This window comes from Moschus berezovskii, chromosome 5 (genome assembly GCF_049115385.1).
Source record: "Moschus berezovskii isolate FMDL1 chromosome 5, NW_MosBer_1.0, whole genome shotgun sequence".
NCBI lineage: Eukaryota > Metazoa > Chordata > Mammalia > Artiodactyla > Moschidae > Moschus > Moschus berezovskii.
The window spans coordinates 95,612,045-95,636,373 of NC_142464.1; the positions used below are offsets into that span (position 1 = coordinate 95,612,045).

At 40.9% G+C, this 24,329-nt stretch overlaps 1 protein-coding gene across 1 annotated transcript in view; it reads left to right on the forward strand.

Annotated features, from left to right (window-relative positions):
• Positions 1-309: 309 nt before the first annotated feature.
• MOB1B (MOB kinase activator 1B) overlaps positions 310-24,329 on the forward strand; it is a 56,206-nt gene continuing 32,186 nt past the window's right edge. The window contains exon 1 of the mRNA XM_055434227.2: positions 310-520. Within this exon, the coding sequence (XP_055290202.1) occupies positions 507-520 (14 nt within the window). The 5' untranslated portion in view covers positions 310-506. The remainder of the gene's footprint in view (positions 521-24,329) is intronic.

A 24,329-nucleotide genomic window follows, 5' to 3' on the forward strand; every position in this document is an offset into this window, starting at 1 on the left:
GCTAAGCAGCTTGAAGCGCTCTGCCATCGCCACACCCTCCAACGGGGTGGACTGGCCTCGACCGGCCGGGCAGCCACCGGGCACTGGCGGGGCGTGGTCCGCGGCTGCCTAGGTGTCCAGAACGCTGGGGACCAGGGGATCGCAGCGGGAGGGGCGGGGTGGGCGCCCTCCGCTCTCGCGAGAGCTCACGAGGTGGGCGCAGCGAGGGTCTGGGGACCGGGAGGTGCGGGAGCGCGCGGCGCCCTTCTCCCGGGAGCAGGCGAACGGCCCTTTCCCCGCCTTCTTTTCCTTCCCCTCCCACTGACCGATTCAAGCCGTGCGCTTCCCACTTCCGCCCCCTCTGCGAGCCATTGGAAGTAGCAAAGCCAAACAAGTTGCGGCCGCCGAGCAGCAGGCGCTCCCCGCCTCCTCCTCATCGTCTCCTCCGCCTCCTTGCTCTCCAGGCCTGGCCGCTGCCGTCCCGAGGCCCCGCGACCGCCGAGCCCGCAGCCCAAGCCGCGGCCGACATGAGCTTCTTGTTGTGAGTAGCCAGGCCCCGCGCGCGCCGGCTTTGTTCAGGCGACCTGGGCCGCGGCCCCCGCCCGCCCGCCCGCCTGGCCGCGCGCCGGGCAGGTCTCCGGGAACCTGTCCCGAGCGCTCGCGCTGCCTGACCGCTGCCGCCTCCCGGGCCGGCTTCGAGCACGCGGGGAATCTCCAGCCCCCAAGGAAGCTCTTTATCCCCGGACCCCGAGTCCCGACGACCTCGATGGATGCCTGCGGTCGCGTTTCTGCACCACCCCATCCTCTCCTTTCGCTCTTCTGCGTTTGTTTGCACGGTCTACAGGGATACCTCCCACTTTTCCGCGTGACCAGTACCCGGGGCGTGCAGGGTCGCCTGTTTCCCTCTCCCCTGGCCATTGCTTTTTCCTGGATCCCAAGCTTTAACCTGGCCCCCTAGGGTCCTTTTCACTAGCCTCGTAGGTTTTAAGAGTGGGTAGTTGGGGCGACAAGTCTCGTGGCTGTAACACACTTAACGCGGGTGCTGGCGGGTCGGGATCCCTTGGTGACAGCCAGGGTCTTGGGGATGAAGCTCATGGCATTCCCGAGGTGCCCCTCCTCCCCGCGTGCTCCCCGGAAGAGCACGGGCTTTTATCTTTCTAGACAAGCACCATATAGGGTCTGGTCGTGTGCCCTGGGTTGATTAGGTCCGCTGGGGAGTTGTTTTGCAAATCATTTGTAAATGCCAACTCCGTGTCACATTTAGCGCTGGTCGTCATTTCCCTTACTTATCGTTTATTGCAGACGAATTGAGGGGGATGGGCAGAAAGATGGGGTGGCTGGATGGGAGTATGGTGGCAGCAGACAAGCCTCAGGTCCTCTGAAAACAGGACCTTACGCCTTAGGGGACTGCTCTTTTGAAGGTTTGGTTGTGATTCACCTCTGTTTAATCTGTGGTTTGAAAGCTAGTAAAAATTCGGAGATTGAAACCCACCCCATATGCTCCTTTCCTGTTGTGGAGAAAGTTAGCATTTAAAGATTTATTTTTTGTCCCAATTTTCTTTTCCTGCCTCCCGTGATTTTTCATCATCACACTGGCACCTGAATCCTGAGAATTTAATTCACCCTTATTTTCACAAGCTTATGTCTAGAATATTAATCCTTTTTAGGATGTTTAAGCAAAACTGAGATATCACAGAGGCTAACAGGCAGGTTAGACTTGCTAGTATTTCTGATATGCACAGGGTAGTGAGGGGCCTGGCTTGTGTCAACCTGCCTTAGCACGTTTGAGCTTGTGAAAATTCTTTCTTAGGCTCATCCTGGAAGTTGATTCTGAGTTTGTCAGCTAGGTAGTACTAGATGAGAGGACTGAGTGACTTCATAAAAATCTTCATTTCCTATTTTAGTTTCAGTCAACATATCCAAACATCTCAGCTTGAAACTTTTCATCTTGAGTATTTTTTTTTTTTTTACATTGCTGATGTTTGATTTCAAGAATTTAAAAGCCATCTTTGAGATAGCAGGGTAGATGATGTCCTTGACTGCTTCTGGTGGGCCTTTGTCTCTGAGAACTCATAGCTAACATTGGCTGAAGCAGGGAAGAACCATATTTGGCTGAAACCAGGAAATAGAGACGGAGAAGGCAATGGCACCCCACTCCAGTACTCTTGCCTGGAAAATCCCATGGATGGAGGAGCCTCGTAGGCCGTGGGGTCGCTAAGAGTCGGACACGACTGAGCGACTTCACTTTCACTTTTCACTTTCATGCATTGGAGAAGGAAATGGCAACCCACTCCAGTGTTCTTGCCTGGAGAATCCCAGGGATGGGGAGCCTGGTGGGCTTCTGTCTATGGGGTCGTACAGAGTTGGACACGACTGAAGTGACTTAGCAGCAGCAGCAGGAAATAGAGAAAGTTTTGGTGGTATTTTCTGAGTATAAATACAATAGTATCCTACTCTTCTGTGGCTCAGTATTTGATAATTACAGAAATGCTATGGATAAGTTCATTTTCCTGAAGCATATTAGCTACATAAATCATAAAGAATCTTGCCATAGCTAATGTATATAGTACATGGGCTTTTCAAGGGGCACAGTGGTGAAGAATCCACCTGCCAAGCAGGAAACATGGGTTTGATCCCTGGGTCTAGAAGATCCCCTGGAGAAGGAAATGGCCACCCACTCCAGTATTCTTGCCTGGGAAATCCCATGGACATAGGAGACTGATGGGCTACAGTCCATGTGGTCACAAAGAGTCTGACACAAATTAGCTTCTAAACAACAACAATTTGGAGCACAGTTTTTCTGTCAAGTCACATGTAGCAGTTAATTAATTCTCAGAGTATTTTGTCCACTAATAGTTTTAAAATATGAAGTAGAGAAATATTGATAATTATCAGAAGTGAAAGAACAAAGTTTTGGTTATTATCTATTCGTTATTTGGTATAGTTTCCTGGATATTATTTGTGTTCCAACAGATAAGCAGAGAAAAGGAAAAACTGCACTTCAGGAGTTAAATACAAATATTTTCCCCATTTCTTGGAAGCTTGCTTGTAAGGCTGCCATAAGTGGATGAAGGTGAGGAAATAGGGCAGTGTGAGATACGCATGTGAAGGTGATGACTCGTAACTTTTTCAGGCTGTAAGATAGAAGGAAAGAATTATTGATTTAAAAAAAATCATTCATATGCAGGCACTGGTGTAGGCACTGGGAATCATTTCTGAACAAAACAGATGAAAATTCCTGCTTTAGTGGAGCTTATTTTCTGGTAAATGACCATAAACACTGAACATCAGTACCTTTTCTAGTATGGTAGGAGGTTGTAAGTGCCATGGACCAAAGTCCCTGATAAAGATGTTTTAGATAGGAAGTGAAGTAATTTTAGGTAATCCTTGGGGGAGGTGTTTAGATCATCTGTAGCAGTGATACCTTGGTGTAGCTTTGAAACAAATGGCTCAGAGTAAATTTGCACTTCATATATAAATCTGACTGGGACAAAGCTTTGGTTGTGCTCCATATTGGCCTGTGTGTGTCGTCAAATTTAGCTAAACTCCCAGGTGGTGCATACAAAAACTTTACAGGAACCTAATTTAACTTTGTAGACTCAAATCTTTAAACACATCCTTAGCACCTGCTGCGTGGTAGGCATTGTGCAAGATGTGAGACTCCAGAAATGGTAGACAGTGTATAAATAGTCATCTGTAAGAGATGCTATGCAAGCCCAGGGATCCAGAGAATACAGAGCATTTTGTCCTGTCCTTTCATAGAAGAAATGATGAATGGAAGGTATAACAGGAGTTCTCTAAAAAGGGAAATGGGAGATTTCAGTCAGAGGAAGCATCGGGGAGGCATGAAATTGCCTGTGAATTCTCCATTTTGTTCAGGTTTGTTGAAGAGGCTGTAGAATTTGGGACTTGGATGGGATCTTTCAGTAACACAGCCTACTCCCCTCATCTTGCTCAAGTGGCAAAATCCCAACTTCAGGTTACTCGTCTAATTATTGGCCTGGGTAGAATTGGAACACAGGTTTCTTGATTTAGGGCTTTTCCTATCCTGATGTTTTATGAGTATAAAATTCAGGGAGATGTAGGATCAGAGTGAGTTCTTAACAGTATCATTCAACAAATATTAATATATAGTGTGTTCTCTTTGTTTCTAGCATTTTTAGATTGCAGGTCTCTTCTGACATGTAATTCCACAGAAACATTTGACTGGGAAAAATGAAGTGAAGGTCACTCAGTTGTTTCTGACTCTTTGTGACCCCTTGGACTGTAACCCACCGGACTCCTCTGTCCATAGAGTTCTTCAGGCAAGAATACTGGAGTGGGTTGCCATTTCCTTCTCCAGGGGATTTTTCAGACTCAGGGATTGAACTTGGGTCTCCTGCATAGCAGGCAGTTTGTTTACAGATTGAGCCACCAGGAAAGCCCCCCAAAGTGTCATTTCCTAATGTAAGACTACTCAGTTGGAACAGTTAAAATAAATGGAAATTCATAGGAAAGGTGGTTTAGGAATGTGAATGGATATAAGCCAAACCTATTTCTGTATAGGAAGAAACAAAGAGGTTAGGCAAGGAAGGAAGAAAGGAAAGAAATATTTATTAAGCATTATGGTGGACGACTGCCATTTATGTTTTCAAAAATTTAGCAGTTTAGGAAAGGGGACCCAGGTTATCAGCTGTGTTAATATCTGTTTCTCTGTCTTCTTCTCTTCTGCTTCTCTCTTCTCTCCTTTCTTTCAAAGACCCCCTCCACCCTACCCATCCCAGCATCTTTGTTTTTCATTCAGATGATTTAACTGATTTTAGTACCTGAACATCCTCACCTATAAAAGAAATTCATAGCAAAATAACCTAAGTGCTATGTACCAGGCACTAAATGCTTTAAATAAGTAGTTTAATAACAGGAACACCATTTTTACAGATGAAGAAACTGACAAAGAGAGGTTAAATAATTTGCTCAAAATTATGTGGCCAGTCCATGGGGTGGCTGGAATTTGAATCCTGGCAGTCTCAATCCAGAGAACCTGCTTCATATTACCTTATCTATAATTGATAAAATTATATAAAAAGGTAGTGTTCAGATTGGCCTTGTTTTTCAGAGAAGTCTTCCATTACCAGGTATTAATATCTCATTTTGTTAGGACTGTTTTCTGAGGTTCATCAAGAATGTAATGGTGGAAGAGAAAATAGAAACCTTTAAATTTAAATAATACTTTAACATTATTTTTGACTTTTAGTGTACGAATAATACACATTTTGGTGAAATCACAAAATACTGATAAGAAAAGGAGGAAAATAAAAATCTCTCATAATTGCACCTTCAGAGATAGCTATTGTATTTTGTGATATCACTTCCTAAGCTTCCCGTCATATTTTGTTTGTATATATTTAAAAATATACAAATGGATCTCTAGTGTGCATAGCTCAAGTTTTTCACTTGTGAATTTTTTATGTCAATATACTACTGCAGCATCACTTGAGTGTCTGTTGACCAAGTATTGTCTTAACAGTTTTGTTATTTGTCAACCCAATTAAATATGGTATGCTTGTTTTGCAGAGGGAATTGAAGTCAGTTTGGTCATGTTTTCAGAACTATAGTTTTGGGAATTGTGACTACTTGGCTGGCCTTGATTGACTTTTACTATCTGGTACAGAGTTGCATTTGTTTTACATTCAGTTCAGTTCAGTCGCTCAGTCGTGTCCGACTCTTTGCGACCCCATGAATCACAGCACGCCAGGCCTCCCTGTCCATCATTACTGAGTGCAAAATAATTACTGTTTGATTACTTTTATCATTAATGATTTTTTTTTCTTGATGTAATTCAAGAGTTCTTGTACTTTTAGAGTTTTGGATATATGAAAACACATGTAATAATTCTTTTTAGTTGTATATTTGATTTGGAGATACTGAAGCGGGGCTTTCCTGATGGCTCTACGCATAAAGAATTTGCCTGCCATTCAGGAGACACAAGAGACTCTGGTTTGATCCCTGGGTTGGGAAGATCCCCTGGAGGCAGAAATGGCAAACCCCTGTAGAATTCTTGCCTGAAAAATCCTATGGACGGAGGAGCCTGACAGGCTATATATAATCCAAAGGGTTGTAATTAATATTTAATCTTTTTTAGGAGCTATTTTGAGACTATATACCTTTTCTCCTTCCTCATTCCATATTACCTACGAGTTCTGATGTCTGTTGAAGTTTCTTTTCTGTGTTATTACTATGATCCTTGACAATGTTCTCATTCTATCACTGCTTTTATATTTATTATTTGACATTTTTACTGTAAGGGAGCCTTTATCCTTTCCATTAATTATTTTTTAATATCAGCGTGGCTCATGGGTTTCTGTTCTATTTAATGAGTTAATTCTGACCATCATAGCTTATTTTGGTGCTTAGATTGTCTCAGTTTTGGCTAGTGGGAGTCCTTTTCAGGCTGTCTTCTGGGTCCCTTTGATTCGTTCCTGTCTTTCTCTGAGCACTCCATTCCTTTCGGCACCATCAGACATTCGAGGTTTATCTTATACTTTCCATGCCTCAACCCTGGGACTGACCATTTCCCCGAGGGCTTTGGTTCTAGCCAGCAGTGGATAGTATTTGGGAACCAGAATTTAGGTGATAGGTGTCCTCATTACTGCAGATGTTTTGCTGCTCCCGGCCCTCTCATTGGACAACACTAGAAAAATCCATAGCCACACGAATTTAAATCCAAATACTTTTTCTATGTCTGTTCAGCTGTATTGAATGAGTTCGCACTAATACTTGTAGTTCTGAGCACAAGGTTCCTCAGGGTCTCATCCTTTTACATATTTTTCACTTCCTCCTCTGTCAGTAAGAACTCTGGCTCTTATACTCAGTATACTTAGTTGTTCAGACCTCTCTGTCTAAAGCAATTCTCCTAACTCTGCCTGACCACCTCTCTTGTGGCTTGGCCTCCAGCTACCATTATTCCTCTCCTAAGCATGTGTGGACCCCCACTTTGGCCATTAAAAGGATGAAAGCAGTCTGATACTCCGTTGCGTATAGTATGAGTGTGATAAAAAATGAAAGTGAAAGTGAAGTTACTCAGTCATGTCCGACTCTGTGCGACCCCATAGACTGTAGCCTACCAGGCTCCTCCATCCATGGAATTTTCCAGGCAAGAGTACTGGAGTGGGTTGCCGTTTCCTTCTCCAGGGATCTTCCCGACCCAGGGATCAAACCCAGATCTCCCGCATTGCAGGCAGACGCGTTACCATCTGAGCCACCAGGGAAGCCCCTATGAGTGTGATAGTAATCTATTTCCCCATGGATCCTGTGTTTAAGACTGATACGTCAGACATGTTGGGAGGATAGTTTATCCTGAATGTAAAAGTTCTAGCTCAATAAATCGTAGTTCAATGTAGCAGTGATATCTAGTTTGTTGTCAGCATCTCAACAGTGTGACGGTTGCTTGTAGCTGTTCTTGTTTTTTATAAACATAGTCATCATTTCTGATTACTAAATCAAAGCCAATTTTTATAGGTTTATTATCATATGTATTAGTGCTACTTTGATTTTCTGAAATTAGAACTTATAAGCAGGAATTTGAAGTTAAACATATTTGGGTAATAGTCTAAGAACCTCATAGCCAGGTGGCCTTATTATTTGCAGTGGAAAGACTGGGTCTTATTGTATTGCTACTGCTGTTTTTATCTTTTTGCCTAAGTTCTCCTGTTGTTCTCAAACTGAAAATTTGATGAGAATAGTTTAGTAGTTGTAGTATTGGGTATTAATTTTTGTGTATTTCTTTGTAGGGATAGTTAATGGTTTAACTTAAATACTTTGTTATTATTCAATATAAACATAGAATAAAGTGGAAGCAGTAGGAGTCAAAGTCTTTTATGACAACTTTTCTGGAGTCTCGATGCCCAGATCATGTTTCAGACAGGCGGGCAGCAGCATGACCACCTCTTTAGAGAATCTGTTTGCTGGTGGCCTATATAGCATTAGATTTAACTGCTGAAGTAGCTCTTTGTTTAAAAACTCCCCATTGGTTATAGGTTTTACTCACATATGCCTGGCTCCATTCTCCCTAGCCCTTCCTCAAACCCTGTCAAATGTTCAGCTCCTTCTCTTACAGCAAACCGATTTGTCAAAACTGAAGTCTCTCAAATGGAGCACAGCATTGTTTGGAGCGCTGATGCTTGTGTCTCCACCCTAATTTGTTAAGGACTCCCAAAGGAGTCTTTATTTGTCAGACTGTTCAACCTTTAAATCAATCCTTTCTTAAACTTTTCAGGCTTTTAATTTGAGAAATGGCAATGTATCAAGAACTGAATTTTTTTTTAAATTTTTTTTCAGATTATAGTGAGAGCCAAACTATACCAAAAAATACGATTCTAAGTGGCTAGACATTGGGAAAGCGTTCCTCAGTTGAACTGTACTAATTTTAGCTTTTGCTGAAGTGGGAGCATCTTTATAAGGGGACTGTATTGTCAAATGATAACTAGGTTCTAGAGATACTTTTACCTTTTTTTATCATTCAGTATTTAAAAGAAAGTATCACTGTCATTTTATTTAGCACCATTGGGACAAAAGGTTACTCTTGACCCTCTGGTGACAGAAGATCATCTCCTGGGCTGAGGAGATCAACATCTACATATAACTCTTGAGAAGTCTACTTTAGACAAAGTGTGGAGCTTTGGCATCACTTAGGAGTGATTTTAAAAAGCACCTTCAAGTTTGAGAAGTTTTAGACAATAGTAAGTGGAGTTTGTCTGTATATTGAGTTAAATGATTGAAAATAAAGAAGAAAATTCGTTGGTGTTCAGCATAACACTACCTCTGTCCTTGAGAGACTCTGTGAGACCCTGACAAGGATTCTTTACTTGACCACACTCTGGTCAGGTCTTGAACCTTCTCCTAGGCCTGTCTGCGCACTTCCTTGTCAAAAGTCTAGCTTTAGTTAAGACCCTGCTGGTCGGTTTAACTGGAATCCCGTACCACCCTCAGGATCTGATCTGCTTCCTCATCCACCACCATCCCTCAGGTGATGTCTGATCACCTCAGCCTGTGTTCAACAAGAATCCTGTTCAGTTCAGTTCAGTCGCTCAGTCGTGTCCAACTCTTCGCGACTCCATGGACTATTAAGAAGGCAATGGCAAGCCACTCCAGTACTCTTGCCTGGAAAATCCCATGGATGGAAGAGCCTGGTAGGCTGTAGTCCTTGGGGTCGCTAAGGGTCGGACACGACTGAGCGACTTCACTTTCACTTTTCACTTTCACACATTGGAGAAGGAAATGGCAACCCACTCCAGTGTTCTTGCCTGGAGAATCCCAGGGACGGGGGAGCCTGGTGGGCTGCCATCTCTGGGGTCGCACAGAGTCGGACACGACTGAAGTGACTTAGCAGCAGCAGCAGCAGTAGGTCAGTTTAACCAGGACCATCCCCCGACCCAGCCCCGTTCCCCTGATACATTGTCTTGGTAATTTTTTCATTCACCCCTGCACCCTGCTCCTTGGTTATAAATTCCCACTTGCCTTAACAATGCTGTATTTGGAGTTGAACTCAGTCTGTCTGTCCTACTGTAAAATCCCACTGCAGTGGCCCCTATACCTACCTGATTGTTCCTGAATGAAATCTGCCTTGCCATTTTGAAGAAATGTCAGTGAATATTTTTTTTTTTTCTTTAACAGTCCTTAAGGTTAATTCTCTGGTTGTCTTTACACACTTATAATTATTTATAATTATTATTTAAGGTCTTTTCCTCTTTCCTAGACTGTAAGTTTCATAAGGTTTGTTCACTGTTTTATATCCCATGTTGTTAGTACATGCTTGGCATATACTTGCTCGGCAAGTATGTCCTCAGTATATAAATATTTTTGATCAACTGAAAGTTGTCATAGAACAGTGGCTTGTGAGTGAGGAGACCTGGGTTTTAAGAGTCTTTGGTCTGTCATTGGCCATGTGACCTTGGGCACATCACTTCATTTCTTCTGTTTTCTCTGTTTACTGGGGTGAAAGAAATTCTTGTACCATTGGATAAATGTGGGAATTAAATGAGAGAATGTATATGGAGGTTTTCAACAACCAGAGAGTCCTGTATAAACAGTGTTATCCTTGCTCATGAAATTCCCAAGCCAGTATGTAAACTCTTCCTGAATTCAAAATTTTTTTAGCTATCTTAGCATGGTATTGCTGAATATTACAATAAATATTTATTGGCATCATCTGTGTATAAGCAGAGTGTTATTAGCTGCTAGTGGCAGGAGAAGAAAGGGGTTCAGAAATAAATAAAATGTGGTCTTTGTTCTCAAGAATCTTAAAATTGGAGACTGGCATGTTAACGTGGATGTGCTCTTCAATAATTTTATTTTTTAATTCATTGGTTTGAAGTCCATTGGTTAATGAAGGTTAAAGATTATTGAGATTATTATTCATGTCACATTGAGTGTACAAACATCTTTGTGTGAAATAGAGAAGCATTTATAAAAGTTGTAAGATGGGACTTCCTGGCGGTCCAGTGGTTAAGACTCAGCACTTCCAGTGAAGGGATTGAGGGTTCCGTCCCTGGTTGGGGAACTAAGATCCTGCATGCTGCATGGTTTCTAAAAAAAAAATTTTTTTTAATGGGTCTGGTATGTATGTGCTGCAGAAGTTTTGCAGATATGTGCTTCTGTATTTTTAAGCAGAGGCCATTTCTATGAGGATGGTTTGAGGGACCATTTTGCTTAGTTTTGGCACTGCTGCTTCTATTGCTCCATTCTAGCATCACATTTTTTGTTTTTGTTTTGGCTGTACTGCAAGGATTGAGCCCAGGCCACGGCACGGAAAGCGAGCCTAACCACTGGACCTCCAGGGAATTCCGTGGCGTGGTGGGGAGGATGAGTGTGTGTGTGTCTGTGTGTTTTTTTCTGTTTTTTTGGCTTTGCAACATGTGGGATCCTAGTTCCCCACCAGGGATTGAACCCACACCTCGCCGCCCTTAAAGCATGTTATCCTAACCACTGGACTACCAGGGAAGTCCCACATTGTGTTTGTTTAATACTGAAAGGAGGTGGCTGGAATCCTTTGACGCAGTTTTTTCCTGCAGTTCACTTGGGTATCTCAAGTAGAGAGTGGAATGGGCTGGAAGGGGTTGGCAAAGTCCCAAGGCATAGAGGGCCCTCATGATAATGGTGTTTGCATACCACTCCAGCCTCCTCTGCTCCTTCCTTCCTTGTCTACCCTTCCACCCCTTCCCCACTCCATTCCTTCCCCATCTCCCTACCTGTTTACCCCTTTATTTTCGCTTCTTTCAACAGACATTTCTCCCAGGCCAGCCTTCCTTTGTAAAGTGCCGTTCCTGTTGTTCTGGCTAGACTGCCCTTCTCCAGCCCACCCCCGTTTCTTTAATTCAGGCATGCGTGCATGCTCAGGCATGTCCAACTCTTTGCGACTCCACAGACTGTACTTACTAGGCAAAAATACTGGAGTGGGCTGCCATTTCCTTCTCCAGGGGATCTTCCCCACCCAGGGATCGAGCTGTGTCTCCTGTCTGCTGCTTTGGCAGGCTGATTCTTTCTGGAGCCAACTCCTTTTCTCTGACTTATGCTTCTTCCCAATTTGTTAGATATCATGTCAGTGTCCTCCTCCACAGTCCTTATTATAGCTCCTATCAAAAAGACGTTATACTTGTCAGTTTTCAGACCTTTCTTCCTCATCAGAGTATGTGACCTCTTTGAGGATGCAGCAGTTTCAAAAGTCATTTTAAAATCTCTTATCATTTAACATAGTACCTGTTACATATTTGATACTTGGTCACGATTTTTTATATATGTTATCAATTACATGTGGAATCTAAAAAATGATACAAGTAAATTTAGGTACAAAACAGACTCATAGACTTAGAAAACAAACTTATGGTTACCAAAGGGGATGAGACGGGGGAGGTGGAGGGAAAGATAAATTAAAAGTAAAAAAAATTTTTCAAGTATTTTCATGGTGGTAGGTGGAGGTATGAGTGATTTCTTCTTTATTCTGCTCTAATTTTCCCCTTCCAGAGACTTTTACTCATTGGAAAAGACCCTGATGCTAGGACAAATTGAGGGCAGGAGGAGAAGGGGACGACAGAGGATGAGGTGGTTGGATGTCATCACTGACTCAATGGACATGAGTTTGAGCAAGCTCTGGGAGTTGGTTATGGACAGGGAAGCCTGGTGTGCTGCAGTCTATGGGGTCGCAAAGAATTGGACACGACTGAGCAACTGAACTGAACTGAACTGAATAATTAGTGATGTTGGGTATCTTTTCATGTGCTTAATCAGCCATCTGTATGTATTCTTTGGGGAACTGTCTTTAGGTCTTTGCCCATTTTTGACTGGGTTATTTTTTTTTGTTATTGATTTGCTTGTCTTCTTTATTTCTGATGGCATACTTAGGCTGCTTGCTTTTATTGTCATCAGCCTTTTTACTCTTCATCTTAAAAGATGAAAGTAACATCTTTTGTGTTGAAATCTAGAATGTAGTTTTTTAATAAGTGAAATTTAAAAATTAATAGTCATGTGAAAAGTAACAGTAGAATGTAATTATTCCCATATGGCTCAGTGGTAAAGAACCCGCCTGCCAACGCAGGAGATGCAGGTTCAATCCCTGGGTCAAGAAGATCCTCTGGAGGAGGAAATGGCAACCCTTTCTAGTGTGCTTGCCAGGAAAATCCCATAGACCAAGGAGCCTGGAGGGTTACAGTCCTGGGGTGGTAAGGAGTCGTCCATGCCTGAGCATGTTGCACACAGGAAAGTGCTACTTTTCTCCAAGATAAGCACGAATTATCCATAGAGGTGGATTTTATTACAGAATGAGATATTTGACTCCAATTGAATTTCCTGTTTCTTGGTTATCTTTATGATATTTTAATGCAGATAAACAACTGATAATTTAATGCAAGTAATCAACATGTTCGGGAAACGGAACATACTGTAAAAAGGACCTATAGATTCTGGAGATAGATGTAAAACTGCTTTTCACTTATTACTCTCAACACATTTATTGCCTTATGAAATCTGATAGCTCTGCCAGGGTTTTTCTTTCTGGATTAATTCAAAGTGGAGAGTCTTTTCCCCAAACTATGAAGTGCTACTGCTGCTGCTAAGTCACTTCAGTCATGTCCAACTCTGTGTGACCCCATAGATTGAAGCCCACCAGGCTCCCCCGTCCCTGGGATTCTCCAGGCAAGAACACTGGAGTGGGTTGCCATTTCCTTCTCCAAAACTATGAAGTAGTTGTGTATAATTGCTGGTGACTCTGAAGAATATGCCTTTCTGATATGCTTATTGTTTTTGAGCACTTACTAGTCAAACTGTGATAAGCAAAAGTAAATTATATGTTATGAAGATTCAGAACACCATCATTTTATCAGTAAATACTTTGCATAGTTTTATGTGTGCGAAACCATGCTCAGTTCAGTTCAGTTCAGTCGCTCAGTCGTGTCCGACTCTTTGCAACCCTGTGAATCACAGCACGCCAGGCCTCCATGTCCATCACCAACTCCCGGAGTTCACTCAGACTCATGTCCATCAAGTCGGTGATGCCATCCAGCCATCTCATTCTCTGTCGTCCCCTTCTCCTCCTGCCCCCAATCCCTCCCAGCATCAGAGTCTTTTCCAGTGAGTCAGTTCTTCGCATCAGATGGCCAAAGTATTGGAGTTTCAGCTTTAGCATCAGTCCTTCTAATGAACACCCAGGATTGATCTCCTTTAGGATGGACTGGTTGGATCTCCTTGCAGTCCAAGGGACTCTCAAGAGTCTTCTCCAACACTGCAGTTCAGAAACATCAATTCTTCGGCACCCGACCTTCTTCTTTTTAGTCTTTATTTAGAGGAATTGTGATTGTTCTGTTTAGGTACCGTAAGCTCATGCTTTAAACCATTGGTGATCTGAAAGATGGAAATCCTTGATTTTGAGCAGAAGAGGAGAATGAAACAGTCTTGAATGAAAGAAATATTTTATCCGAGTTCCTTTATGGAAGAATTCAGTTATACTTGTGATCTGAAGGCTGTAAGTTGGGCAAAACCACTGTACTTTTGTTCCTTATTTCCTTAGTTCTAAAAGAACAGTTTTATATTTGACAACATTCAGTGTTTCTTCTTAATGGTGTTTGAAAAGATTTGTGATGACTTGTGAAACTGGTAAGAATGAGATAAAATCTCTGGAGAAGTAATTTACATTTAGTGATTTTTAGAAATGGAAGATTTTGTTCCCACATCCTATTTTTAGAAAAATCAGTTGAGACTAAGATCTTGTGATTTCCAAGGCTACACTTAGTCAATTATATAAACAAATTCTCGATGATACCAAGAATTCCAAGTGTCTTACTGTTTTACTGGTATTTTTTGATATTACAGATTTCCCATTTTTTGCATTTGCTTATTATAAAAGGATAATATGTAGCCATAACTCACATTATGTCTATGATGGACCATCACTGCAAAAGTTAAAGAGATGGTACACATATATTTAACTGTCATCAATTGTTGAGCACTGACTATACACCAGCTTTTGCTCTGTATTTCTTTTTTTAAATTAATCTATTTATAATTGAAGGATAATTGCTTTAAATATAATGATGGTTTCTGCTGTATATCAACATGAATCAGCCATAGGTATACATATGTCCCCTTCCTCTTGAATCTCCTATGCTCTGTATTTCTGTGCATATAGTTTGGTTTTCAGATGAACCATTCGTCATGGTAGGCGATATGATTTCTCCTTTTTTGCAGTCAGAATGATTAAATAACTTTTTCAAAGTCACCTAACCAATACAAGGCAAATTAGGGATTACAGCCTAGAGTAACCAGCTGCAAAATCAAGGTTTCTCTCATGCCATATGAAGTAGATAATGCTCAAGGTAAATATTAATGGTAGATGGCCTTAAACAATACTTTTTAATATATATATTTTTGATGTCTTTGAATTTGTTACAACATAGCGTCTGTTCTGTGTTTTGGTTTTTTTGTCTGTGAGGAATGTGGGATCCTAGCTCCCCAACCAAGGATCAAGCTGGGATCAAGCTGCACCCCTGCATTGAAAGGAGAACTTTTAACCACTGGACCACCAGGGAAGTCCCTTGATGGCTTTTATTGATACTTGTGGCAGGCATTGTATTAGTATTTACTTACTGATTTTTAATCCTCAAAACAACTCTGCAACATAATGCTTCCTTCGTTTTCAGATGAGGCAGATAAGGCTCCTGAGAGGCTCAGTAATAAGTAATTAAGTCAAGGTCTCTCACTAAGTAGTATAGGTACTCTGATTCCAGGGCCATAGGTCAGTCAGCTTGCTGTATTTTCATACTACCCTGTGCTGCACGCTGCTTACAAATCTCATCTTGATACATATTTAACTGATGGCTCTGGGTTTCCTCACAGGCAGTTGGCATATCAAACTGATTGAGTCTGACAAAGTTTCTAAGGTGAATGTTTTTGAAACGATTTTGATAATAGAGCTAAGAATGGCAGCAGTAGCAGCCACCAGGTAATAAAGCATTGGGGTAGAAGTCTGCATATATATATAGAGAGAGAGAGAGAGAGGAGAGAGAGAGAGAGGTGATTTTGGTTTCCTTATCTATTTGTTGTTCAGTTGCAAAGTTGTTTCCAACTCTTTGTGACCCCATGGACTGCAGCATACCAGGCTCCTCTGTCTTCTACTATATCGTGGAATTTGCTCAAATCCATGTCTATTGAGCCAGTGATGCCATCCAACCATCTCATCCTCTGTCATCCCCTACTCTTCCTGCCCTCAGTATTCCTTAGCATCACAGTCTTTTCCATTGAGTCGCCTCTGTGCATCAGGTGGCCAAAGTATTGGAGCTTCAGCTTCAGCATCAGTTCTTCCAATAAATATTCAGGGTTGATTTCCTTTAGGATTGACTGATTTGATCTCCTTGCAGGTCAAGGGACTTCTAAGAGTCTTCCAGCACCATAAATTTGAAAGCGTCATTTCTTTTGGTGCTCAGTCTTCTTTATGGTTTTACCCTCACATCCATACATGGCTACCAGAAAAACTATAGGCTCTGACTGTCTGGACCCTTGTCAGCCAAGTGATGTCTGCTTTTTAATACACTGTCTGAGTTTATGATAGCTTTCCTTCTTAGGAGCAAGCATCTTTTAATTTCATGGTTGTGGTCACTCATGGCTATGGTCACTGTCTGCAATGATATTGGAGCCCAAGAAATTAAAATCTGCCGTTGTTTCCATTTTTTCTCTTTCTAATTGCCATGAAGTGATAGGACCAGATGCCATGATCTTAGTGTTTTGAGTGTTGAATTTTAAGCCAGCATTTTTACTCTCTTTTTTCACCGTCATCTAGAGGCTTTTTGGTTCCTCTTCTGTTCAGTTCAGTCGTTCAGTTGTGTCCGACTCTTTGTGACCCAAGTACCTTTTCATTTTTTGTCATTAGAGTTGTATCATCTGCATATCTGAAGTTGTTGATGTTTCTCCTGGCAGTCTTGTTCCAGTTTGTGATTCTTCCAGCCTGGCATTTCACATGATGTACTCTGCATGTAAGTTAAATAAGCACAGTGACAATATACAGCCTTGTTGTACTCCTTTCGCTGTTTGGAACCAGTCTGTTCCATGTCTGGTTCTAACTTTTGCTTCTTGACCCTCAGGCTTCTCAGGAGACAAGTAAGGCGGTCTGGTATTCCCATCTCTTTGGGGTTCCTTGTCTGTAGTTTACTGTAAATAATGCTGGAGTCAGAAATATATTGCACATGATGCATAGATTTTAAAGATAGTTTGTTAACATTTCTATACATGACTCATTTTATTGCCATGTTTTAGCAAGCATTCGAACTATTTTTTTATTAGGCTTTTAAACTTCTTAAAATTTACTTTTGATTTTTGTCAGTATTATGCATGTACATGACAATTTAATTCAGTAGAATCAAATAGTTCTGTAAGACTTGTCAGAAAAACCATCCCTCTTTTCCTGTTTCTGGATATACCCATTTGAACTCTTTTACCTGATTGTCTTAATTTTTAATTTCTTATCTCAAACTGGTTTACATTGTTACATACTGTTTTTCTTTTCACTTTAGGCATTAACTATTCTTATGGAAGAAGAGGGTATCACTCCCATGGTATCCCCACGTATATCTATATTTGTATCTGTGTACATCCCATCTTATATATCCATCCTTCCGTCCTGCCAGCTTCTCAATAGTTAACCCTGTATAAATAAACACTGTTGATAGTCGAGCCATGTATATACTGTAATTTTGTTTTCTTTCCTGAACAGCTTCTTGCTATATCTGGAAATGGTTTGTTATTTTCTGTGTACTCAATACTTTTTTTTTAACCCCCAAACACTTCCCTAGTTAACCTTGAAATACATTTCAGATTCTGTCACTTTATCTTCTTGAATACTGTCTGTTGGAGCTTTCTTATCTGCTCCAGTCTGTTGGCTGATGTTACATAAGTCTTGCTGTATAGCTGTTATTTGGGATCTCCCTTTGCCTTCATTCTGGGGATTCCCCTTGCATGGCTTTTGGGTTGGATTTCCTCTTTCTTGGATCTCATGTCCTCTCTCTTGATTTACTCCCTTCTTTCTGGCGTGGCTGGAAATGGGGAAGGCTACCCACTCCAGTGTTCTGGCTGGGAGAATTCCATGGACCGTATAGTCCATGGGGTCGCAGAGTCAGACACGAATGAGCGACTTTCACTTCACTTCACTTTTGGTGCAGCAGATTGTGTAAAAGCTCACTAACAACAGTAAGTGGACTGTTAATATTTTGAGACCTTATAGAGCTAGAAATATACCTTCGTACTTGATTGATATCATGTCAGAGTATCAACATCTAGGTTGTAGATTTTCTCACAGAATTTTAATTTTTATGGATGAGGTGCTCCACTTGTTACTGAGAGGTCCAAATGCGTTTCTGACTTCTGATACTTTGTAGCTTGTTTTTTTCCCTCTGGACTGTTGTAAGGTCTCCCCTTTGTTCTGAAATTTCTTAGTTTCTTCTTCTGTTGTGGGTTTATCCACCGAGTTGGTGGTCTCTCAGTCTAAAAAGGCATTTTCAATTCTGGGAAAATTTATTGGTTTATTTCCTTAATAAAGTGTTTTCTTGACAGAATATTTCCTTGCTTTTCTGTTATGTGTTTCTGGAATTCTTGTTACTTAGAATTTGGGCCTCCTGAACAGATCCTTGATATTTTTCTCCTTTTCCATATCTTTCTTTGTTTTTTTAGGCTTTGTGTTCTAAGAGATTCCGTTCTGTTCTGTTCAGTCGCTCAGTCGTGTCCGACTCTTTGCGGCCCCGTGGACTGTAGCCTACCAGGCAAGAATACTGGAGTGGGTTACCATTTCCTTCTCCAGGGGATCTTCCCGACCCAGGGATCGAACCCGGGTCTCCCGCATTGGAGGCAGACGCTTTAACCTCTGAGCCACCAGGGAAGCCCTCTAAGAGATTACTTTGGTTTTATTTTCTGTTCTTTTTATTGTGGTTTTAATTTCTGCTACCATTTTTTAAAAATTTAAGAGTCCTTTTTTCTTTCTCTTTTTTTATATAGTATTCCTTTCTTATTTCATGAAGCAGTAATTTTTTTTTCTATCACTGAGGATATTAATAGTTTTGGGGGCGCATTTTTATTCTCCTTTGTTTATCCTTTAAGTTGCGCTTTTTTTTTTTTTTTTGGTATTTTGATGTTTTCGTGCATATTAGAGGCTTCCCTCAAGTCCTGATAACTCTTTTGCTTTCTGTTTTTATTTATAAGTTGTTGTTTAGTTGGTAAGTTGTGTCTGACTCTTTTGTGACCCCATGGACTGTAACCTGCCAGACTCCTCTGTCCATAGGATTTCCTAGGCAAGAATACTAGAGTGGTTTGCCATTTCTGACCCAGGGATCAAACCTGTGTCTCTTGCATTGCAGGCGGGTTCTTTACCACTGAGCCACTTGGAAAACCCTTTATTTACAAGTAGGACAATTGAAAAGCAAATTGGAATCTCTATGTGTGGGGGCATGTCAACTATGGGATTTGCTGAAGGGTGGTATGGCTAGACTGTTACCTTGAAGAATCCCTGATGTAAATTTCTTTCTATATCTTTATATGGTGTGGTCAAATTTACCAAAAAAATTAAAAGCACAGTTGGTTTTTGCTTGGAGATTATTATCTGGACTGTAAGGTTTTAGAGATCCTGCTGTGGGGAAAGGCAAGGGGTCTCAACATTGTTTTTTTTTTCAAACTCATCTAATCACCTAGTGTTACGTATGGTACATCTGCCTACAACTGTGCCTGTAATCGTATCTCTTAAGCCAGACACCCTCTCTGTTTTGCCCTCTTTTTACAGAGTACACGTTTAGTTTCTAGTCTTTTCTCAGTATGAGGGGGTAATACAAAAACCTACTATGTAGATTGCAGAGGGGATCTGGGTGTGTATCTCTTCTTAAACAGACTGGGGACGTCTCGTTCCATCTCTACTCCTATTTCCAGAGTATCCTACTGATAGTAATTCCTGAACGTTCTGTGGAATCTGTGGTGTAAATTGGGTGGCTTCTAAGTTCAGGGTTAGGTTTCCTTCAGTTCAGTTCAGTTCAGTCGCTGAGTCATGTCTGACTCTTTGTGACCCCTTCCGTTTCCGTTTCATCGCTCGGTCGTGTCCGACTCTTTGCGACCCCGTGGACTGTAGCCTACCTGACTTCTCTGTCCATGGGATTCTCCAGGTAAGAATACTGGAGTGGGTTACCGTTTCCTTCTCCAGGGGATCTTCCCGACCCAGGGATCGAACCCGGGTCTCCCGCATTGGAGGCGGATGCTTTAACCTCTGAGCCAGACCCCTTAGGTATATTAATTCAGTTATCTATTCATCTACTTGCTAATTCCTAAAATTATTGTTTCCTCATCTTTTATTCTCCTTTTCCTTATGGGATTGATTTTTTTTTTAATTCACATTATTATTGCTTTGAGTAAGGAATGGAAGGTAATGTCTGTTTTTAGCCCACAATCTTTGACTGTCACTCTTCAAAACAGTCTTCTTACAGGTACTGATTTATTGTATTGCTGTGTTCTGTTAAGCATCCATAGTTGTGTGGTGTCACTAAGTAAAAGGAAATTAAAAGAGATATGTCACTGAGTTAAACTACTTAATATTTTTTTAGTTTTTTGTTACTGCAATGTATTAGTAAGTAGTGACTCTAAGAGTCCTTTTTCTACCTGACACAGTTCAATAACTAATTTTTACAAAAATACAGATTAATCTAACTTTGAGCTGCAAGGAACTATTTTATTTCTTTATTATTCCTCACTTATATTCTAGATTATTCAGGTTATGCTTCTAAAGTATGCTTTGACAAATCTCATTTAAACTTTAATGTCTTTGACCTTAATTATTTATTGGTTAAAATTTATCTCCAAATTAGGGATTATCTCTGTTTTACATTAAAAAAAATAGTCAGCTACATTTGAAATTAGATTTATAGGAGAAAAATTATATCTTCTGTGTTCATGTTTCCAGTATCTTGCTTTGAATAATGAAGGAAATGTTTTTCCCATTTCCCATTATATTTGATCAGTTTTATAGGCATCAGTTCAGTCGCTTAGTCGTGTCCAACTTTTTGCAACCCCATGAACCGCAGCATGCCAGGCCTCCCTGTCCATCACCCACTCCCAGAGTCCACCCAAACCCATGTCCATTGAGTTGGTGATGCCATCCAGCCGTCCCCTTTTCCTCCTGCCCTCAATCTTTCCTAACATCAGGGTCTTTTCAAATGAGTCAGCTCTTCGCATCAGGTGGCCAAAATATTGGAGCTTCAGCTTCAACATCAGTCCTTCCAATGAACACCCAAGACTGATCTCCTTAGAATGGACTGGTTGGATCTCCTTGCAGTCCAAGGGACTCTCAAGAGTCTTCTCCAATACCACAGTTCAAAAGCATCAATTCTTCGGTGCTCAGCTTTCTTTATAGTCCAACTGTCACATCCATACATGACTACTGGATAAACCGTAGCCTTGACTAGACGGACCTTTGTTGATGAAGTAATGTTTCTGCTTTTTAATATGCTATCTAGGTTGGTCATAACTTTTCCTTCCAAGGAGTAAGCGTCTTTTAATTTCATGGCTGCAATCACCATTTGCAGTGATTTTGGAGCCCCCCAAAATGTGGGCTTTTTATTTTCTTAAGACTATTAGTTTAATGCATTGACTTCCTTATAAATGCTATAGTTTTGAACTTTAATATAAATTATTATATAAATATGATGAAAGCTTTCTGTTAGAGTTACTATTTTATAGACAAAGAATAAACTGTAGACTATAAACTGTAGATTTTTTTTCATCCAATAAAAGACCTATACTTACCATCCTGAACGTCTGTGTGGCTTTATCCAAAAGCATATCTCTAAAGGATTAAAAAATAAATGTGGAGCTCTTAGATTTTAGGAGAAAATGAAAGTTCTCATGATAGATAGCCTGAGAGAAAGGAGACAGACTAGGGCAGGAGTTCTTTTTTTATCAACAGGTTTTATGTGTCCCTGAATTCCTTTATGCAAAATATATCTCTAGAGAGAAGGTTCATAATGTCTTTCAGATTATCAGAGGCTTACAACAGATTAAGAACTAGTGGTGAAAGGTAAGTAAAGAAAAAATTGCTATAAAACTTTAAGAATATTACAGGAGATAGTTCCATATACATACTGTGCTTATATAGCTGTTATGACTGGGCCTGTTTGTATAAGCTGGGAATATAAATTTAGTAAATGCTGTCAGAATGTTTACTTTTATGTTACCATTCTTGGCCTGATGTCCTTTATCAGTGTAGCTCAACAGACTTCTATTGAGGAGCTGTTCTGACCTAGGCCTTCTCCTAAGCTCTGGAGAAGCAGGTGACTTGAAGCACTCCTTGCCTTTGAGAAGTTCATGGTGCATTATAAAATAGAGACACTTTAGTGTTCTGTGTGAACAGAGAGAAATCATCTTTAATGTGGTTTAGGACATCAGTGACGCTTCCTGAGGAAAAATGAACCCCTGAGTTAATTTTCTAGGGATGACTAGACATCCCATGGAAAAAGAACATTTACGAGTATATGAGATGAGGAGTAGACACCAGCTGATTTTAACTTTGTGAGCTTTTTTTCCTTGTCAGGCTGGCTTTATTGTAAGAATTTAAATTTCAAAGCATTTCCGGGTGACACTAGTGGAGAAGAATCTGCTTGTCAATGCAGGAGATAAGAGAGTGGGTTTGATCCTTGGATCAGGAAGATTCCCTGGAGAAGGGAATGGCAACCCACTCCAGTATTCTTGCCTAGAGAATCTCATGGATAGAGGAGCCTGGTGGGCTAGAGTCCACAGGGTCGCAAAGAGTAGGACACAATTGAGCATTTGAGCAGTAGTAAACGTCTGTGTCACTGATTAAATGTATTCCTGTTGTGTTACTGCTTCTTATTTGCAGGCAGATGATGAATTGTAGGAATCGTAGGTGAATTTTTGCTTGGTGTTAACTTGAGAGCTGTATCTGATGTAAAGATTGTTCCATTACTGCCAAAACTGCAGACTTGATCTTTTGTGGCACCCTTTATAGCAATCTGTGGTTTTGAATTGGATGCCAGTGGAAATTGTGCTTTTCTACTTTGGTGGGGAAAAAAAATGCTATTACAACAAGAAATTGCATACTAGATTTTAGAATATAGCTAAATCACTAAACTATGGGAAGTAGCTGCAATCTATTTAGTTATTAAAAATAACTAAATAAAACAAAAAATAAGAGCTACCTCCTTCTTCCCTTTCCCTTCCCCCAAAGTAAGGAGTAGACTTGTTAGATGTTGCTTTGATTGATTGACCCATTTTTTTTAGCCAAGGTTTAAGTAGGGAAGGACTCTAAAGGGCCTAAGATTGAAATTGAAATTTTGGTGTCAGGATGAGCAAACCTCACTAATACATGTTTCTTCTCTTGCTGCAGTTAAAATCTTTTAGATTTGTTGCACCAAATAAAGATGATGGGTCAGTCCCTTTCTCTAAAACTAGGGACAGCTGTTCCTTTCAATAACAAGATTTTTCTCTACTTTCAATATCATTATTTAAGTTAATAAACTTCTGTTAGTAAACCCATTATGTCCCAGTTCCTGTGTTAAATTCTGGGGATTCACAGATGACCAAGACATGATCCATATTCTTGAGTAACTCGCAGTGTAGTGAGAGAGAGAAAGAAAAATGTAAACAAATAAGTATGCAAAGGTCATGTTTTAAAACTGGATTAGTAGAAGTGTGACAGGAAGATTGGTGTGGTCTGAATACATCTGCCCATATTCATGAGTTGAAATCTTAATGCCCAGTGTGATGCCCTTAGGAGGTGAGGCCTTTGAGCCTTTGAGAGATGATTAGGTCATCAGGTCTCTACCCTCATTAGTGGGGTTAGTGCTCTTTTGGAAAACATCCCACAGAGCTCCCTAACCCCTTCCACCATATGAAGATGCAGGGAGAAGTGGGCAATCAGAAACCTGGAAGAGGGCCCAACAATGCTTTTACCTTGATCTTGGTACTTTTGACCACCAAAACTCTGATAATAAATTTGTGTTGTTCATAAGCCACCCAGTCTGTGGTATTTTGTTATAGCAGACTGAATAAGGTAATGATTGTCTATGTATGTGTGTGTATGTACATATTTGTATATGCATATACATATTGTTACTTGCCTAGAAAATCCCATGGATGGAGGAGCCTGGTAGGCTGCAATCCGTGGGGTCGCTATGGGTCGGACACGACTGAGCGACTTCACTTTCACTTTTCACTTTCACACATTGGAGAAGGAAATGGCAACCCACTCCAGTGTTCTTGCCTGGAGAATCCCAGGGACGGGGGAGCCTGGTGCGTTTCCGTCTATGGGGTCACACGGAGTCGGACACGACTGAAGTGACTTAGCAGCAGCAGCATTGTTACTCACTCACTGAGTATTTTTAAGCTATCATTTCCTATACTGCCCATTGGCTGTGTGACAGCTACCTCAAAACTAAGCTGTTTTAAATACATTCATTTAATTGTTATAGTGGTTCTGCAAAATTGGTAATATCATTTCCAGTGTTTTAGTTGTAAGCTTAGAGAAGTTATATGATTTATCTGAGATCACAAAGTTATCTAAGTTACAAAGACAGGATCTGAAACCGGGTGTTTACTTCAAATCCTTTGCCCTTTGATCTTCTGTATGCCAAATATCACATTACAAAAACGAAGAGGACATAACCTCTCATTTAAAGAGCTATTTGAAGGAGAACAAACACGTAAATATGTCATAGGTGCTTTAAGCTGCAGTGAGACACTACGAAGATGGAGAGATTTTCATGGAAGGTTAGGAAAGGTTTTTTATAAAAGAAGTGATGTTCAGGCTCCCTTGGTGTTTCTTGGATGAAATGTCAGTATATTTGGAATTA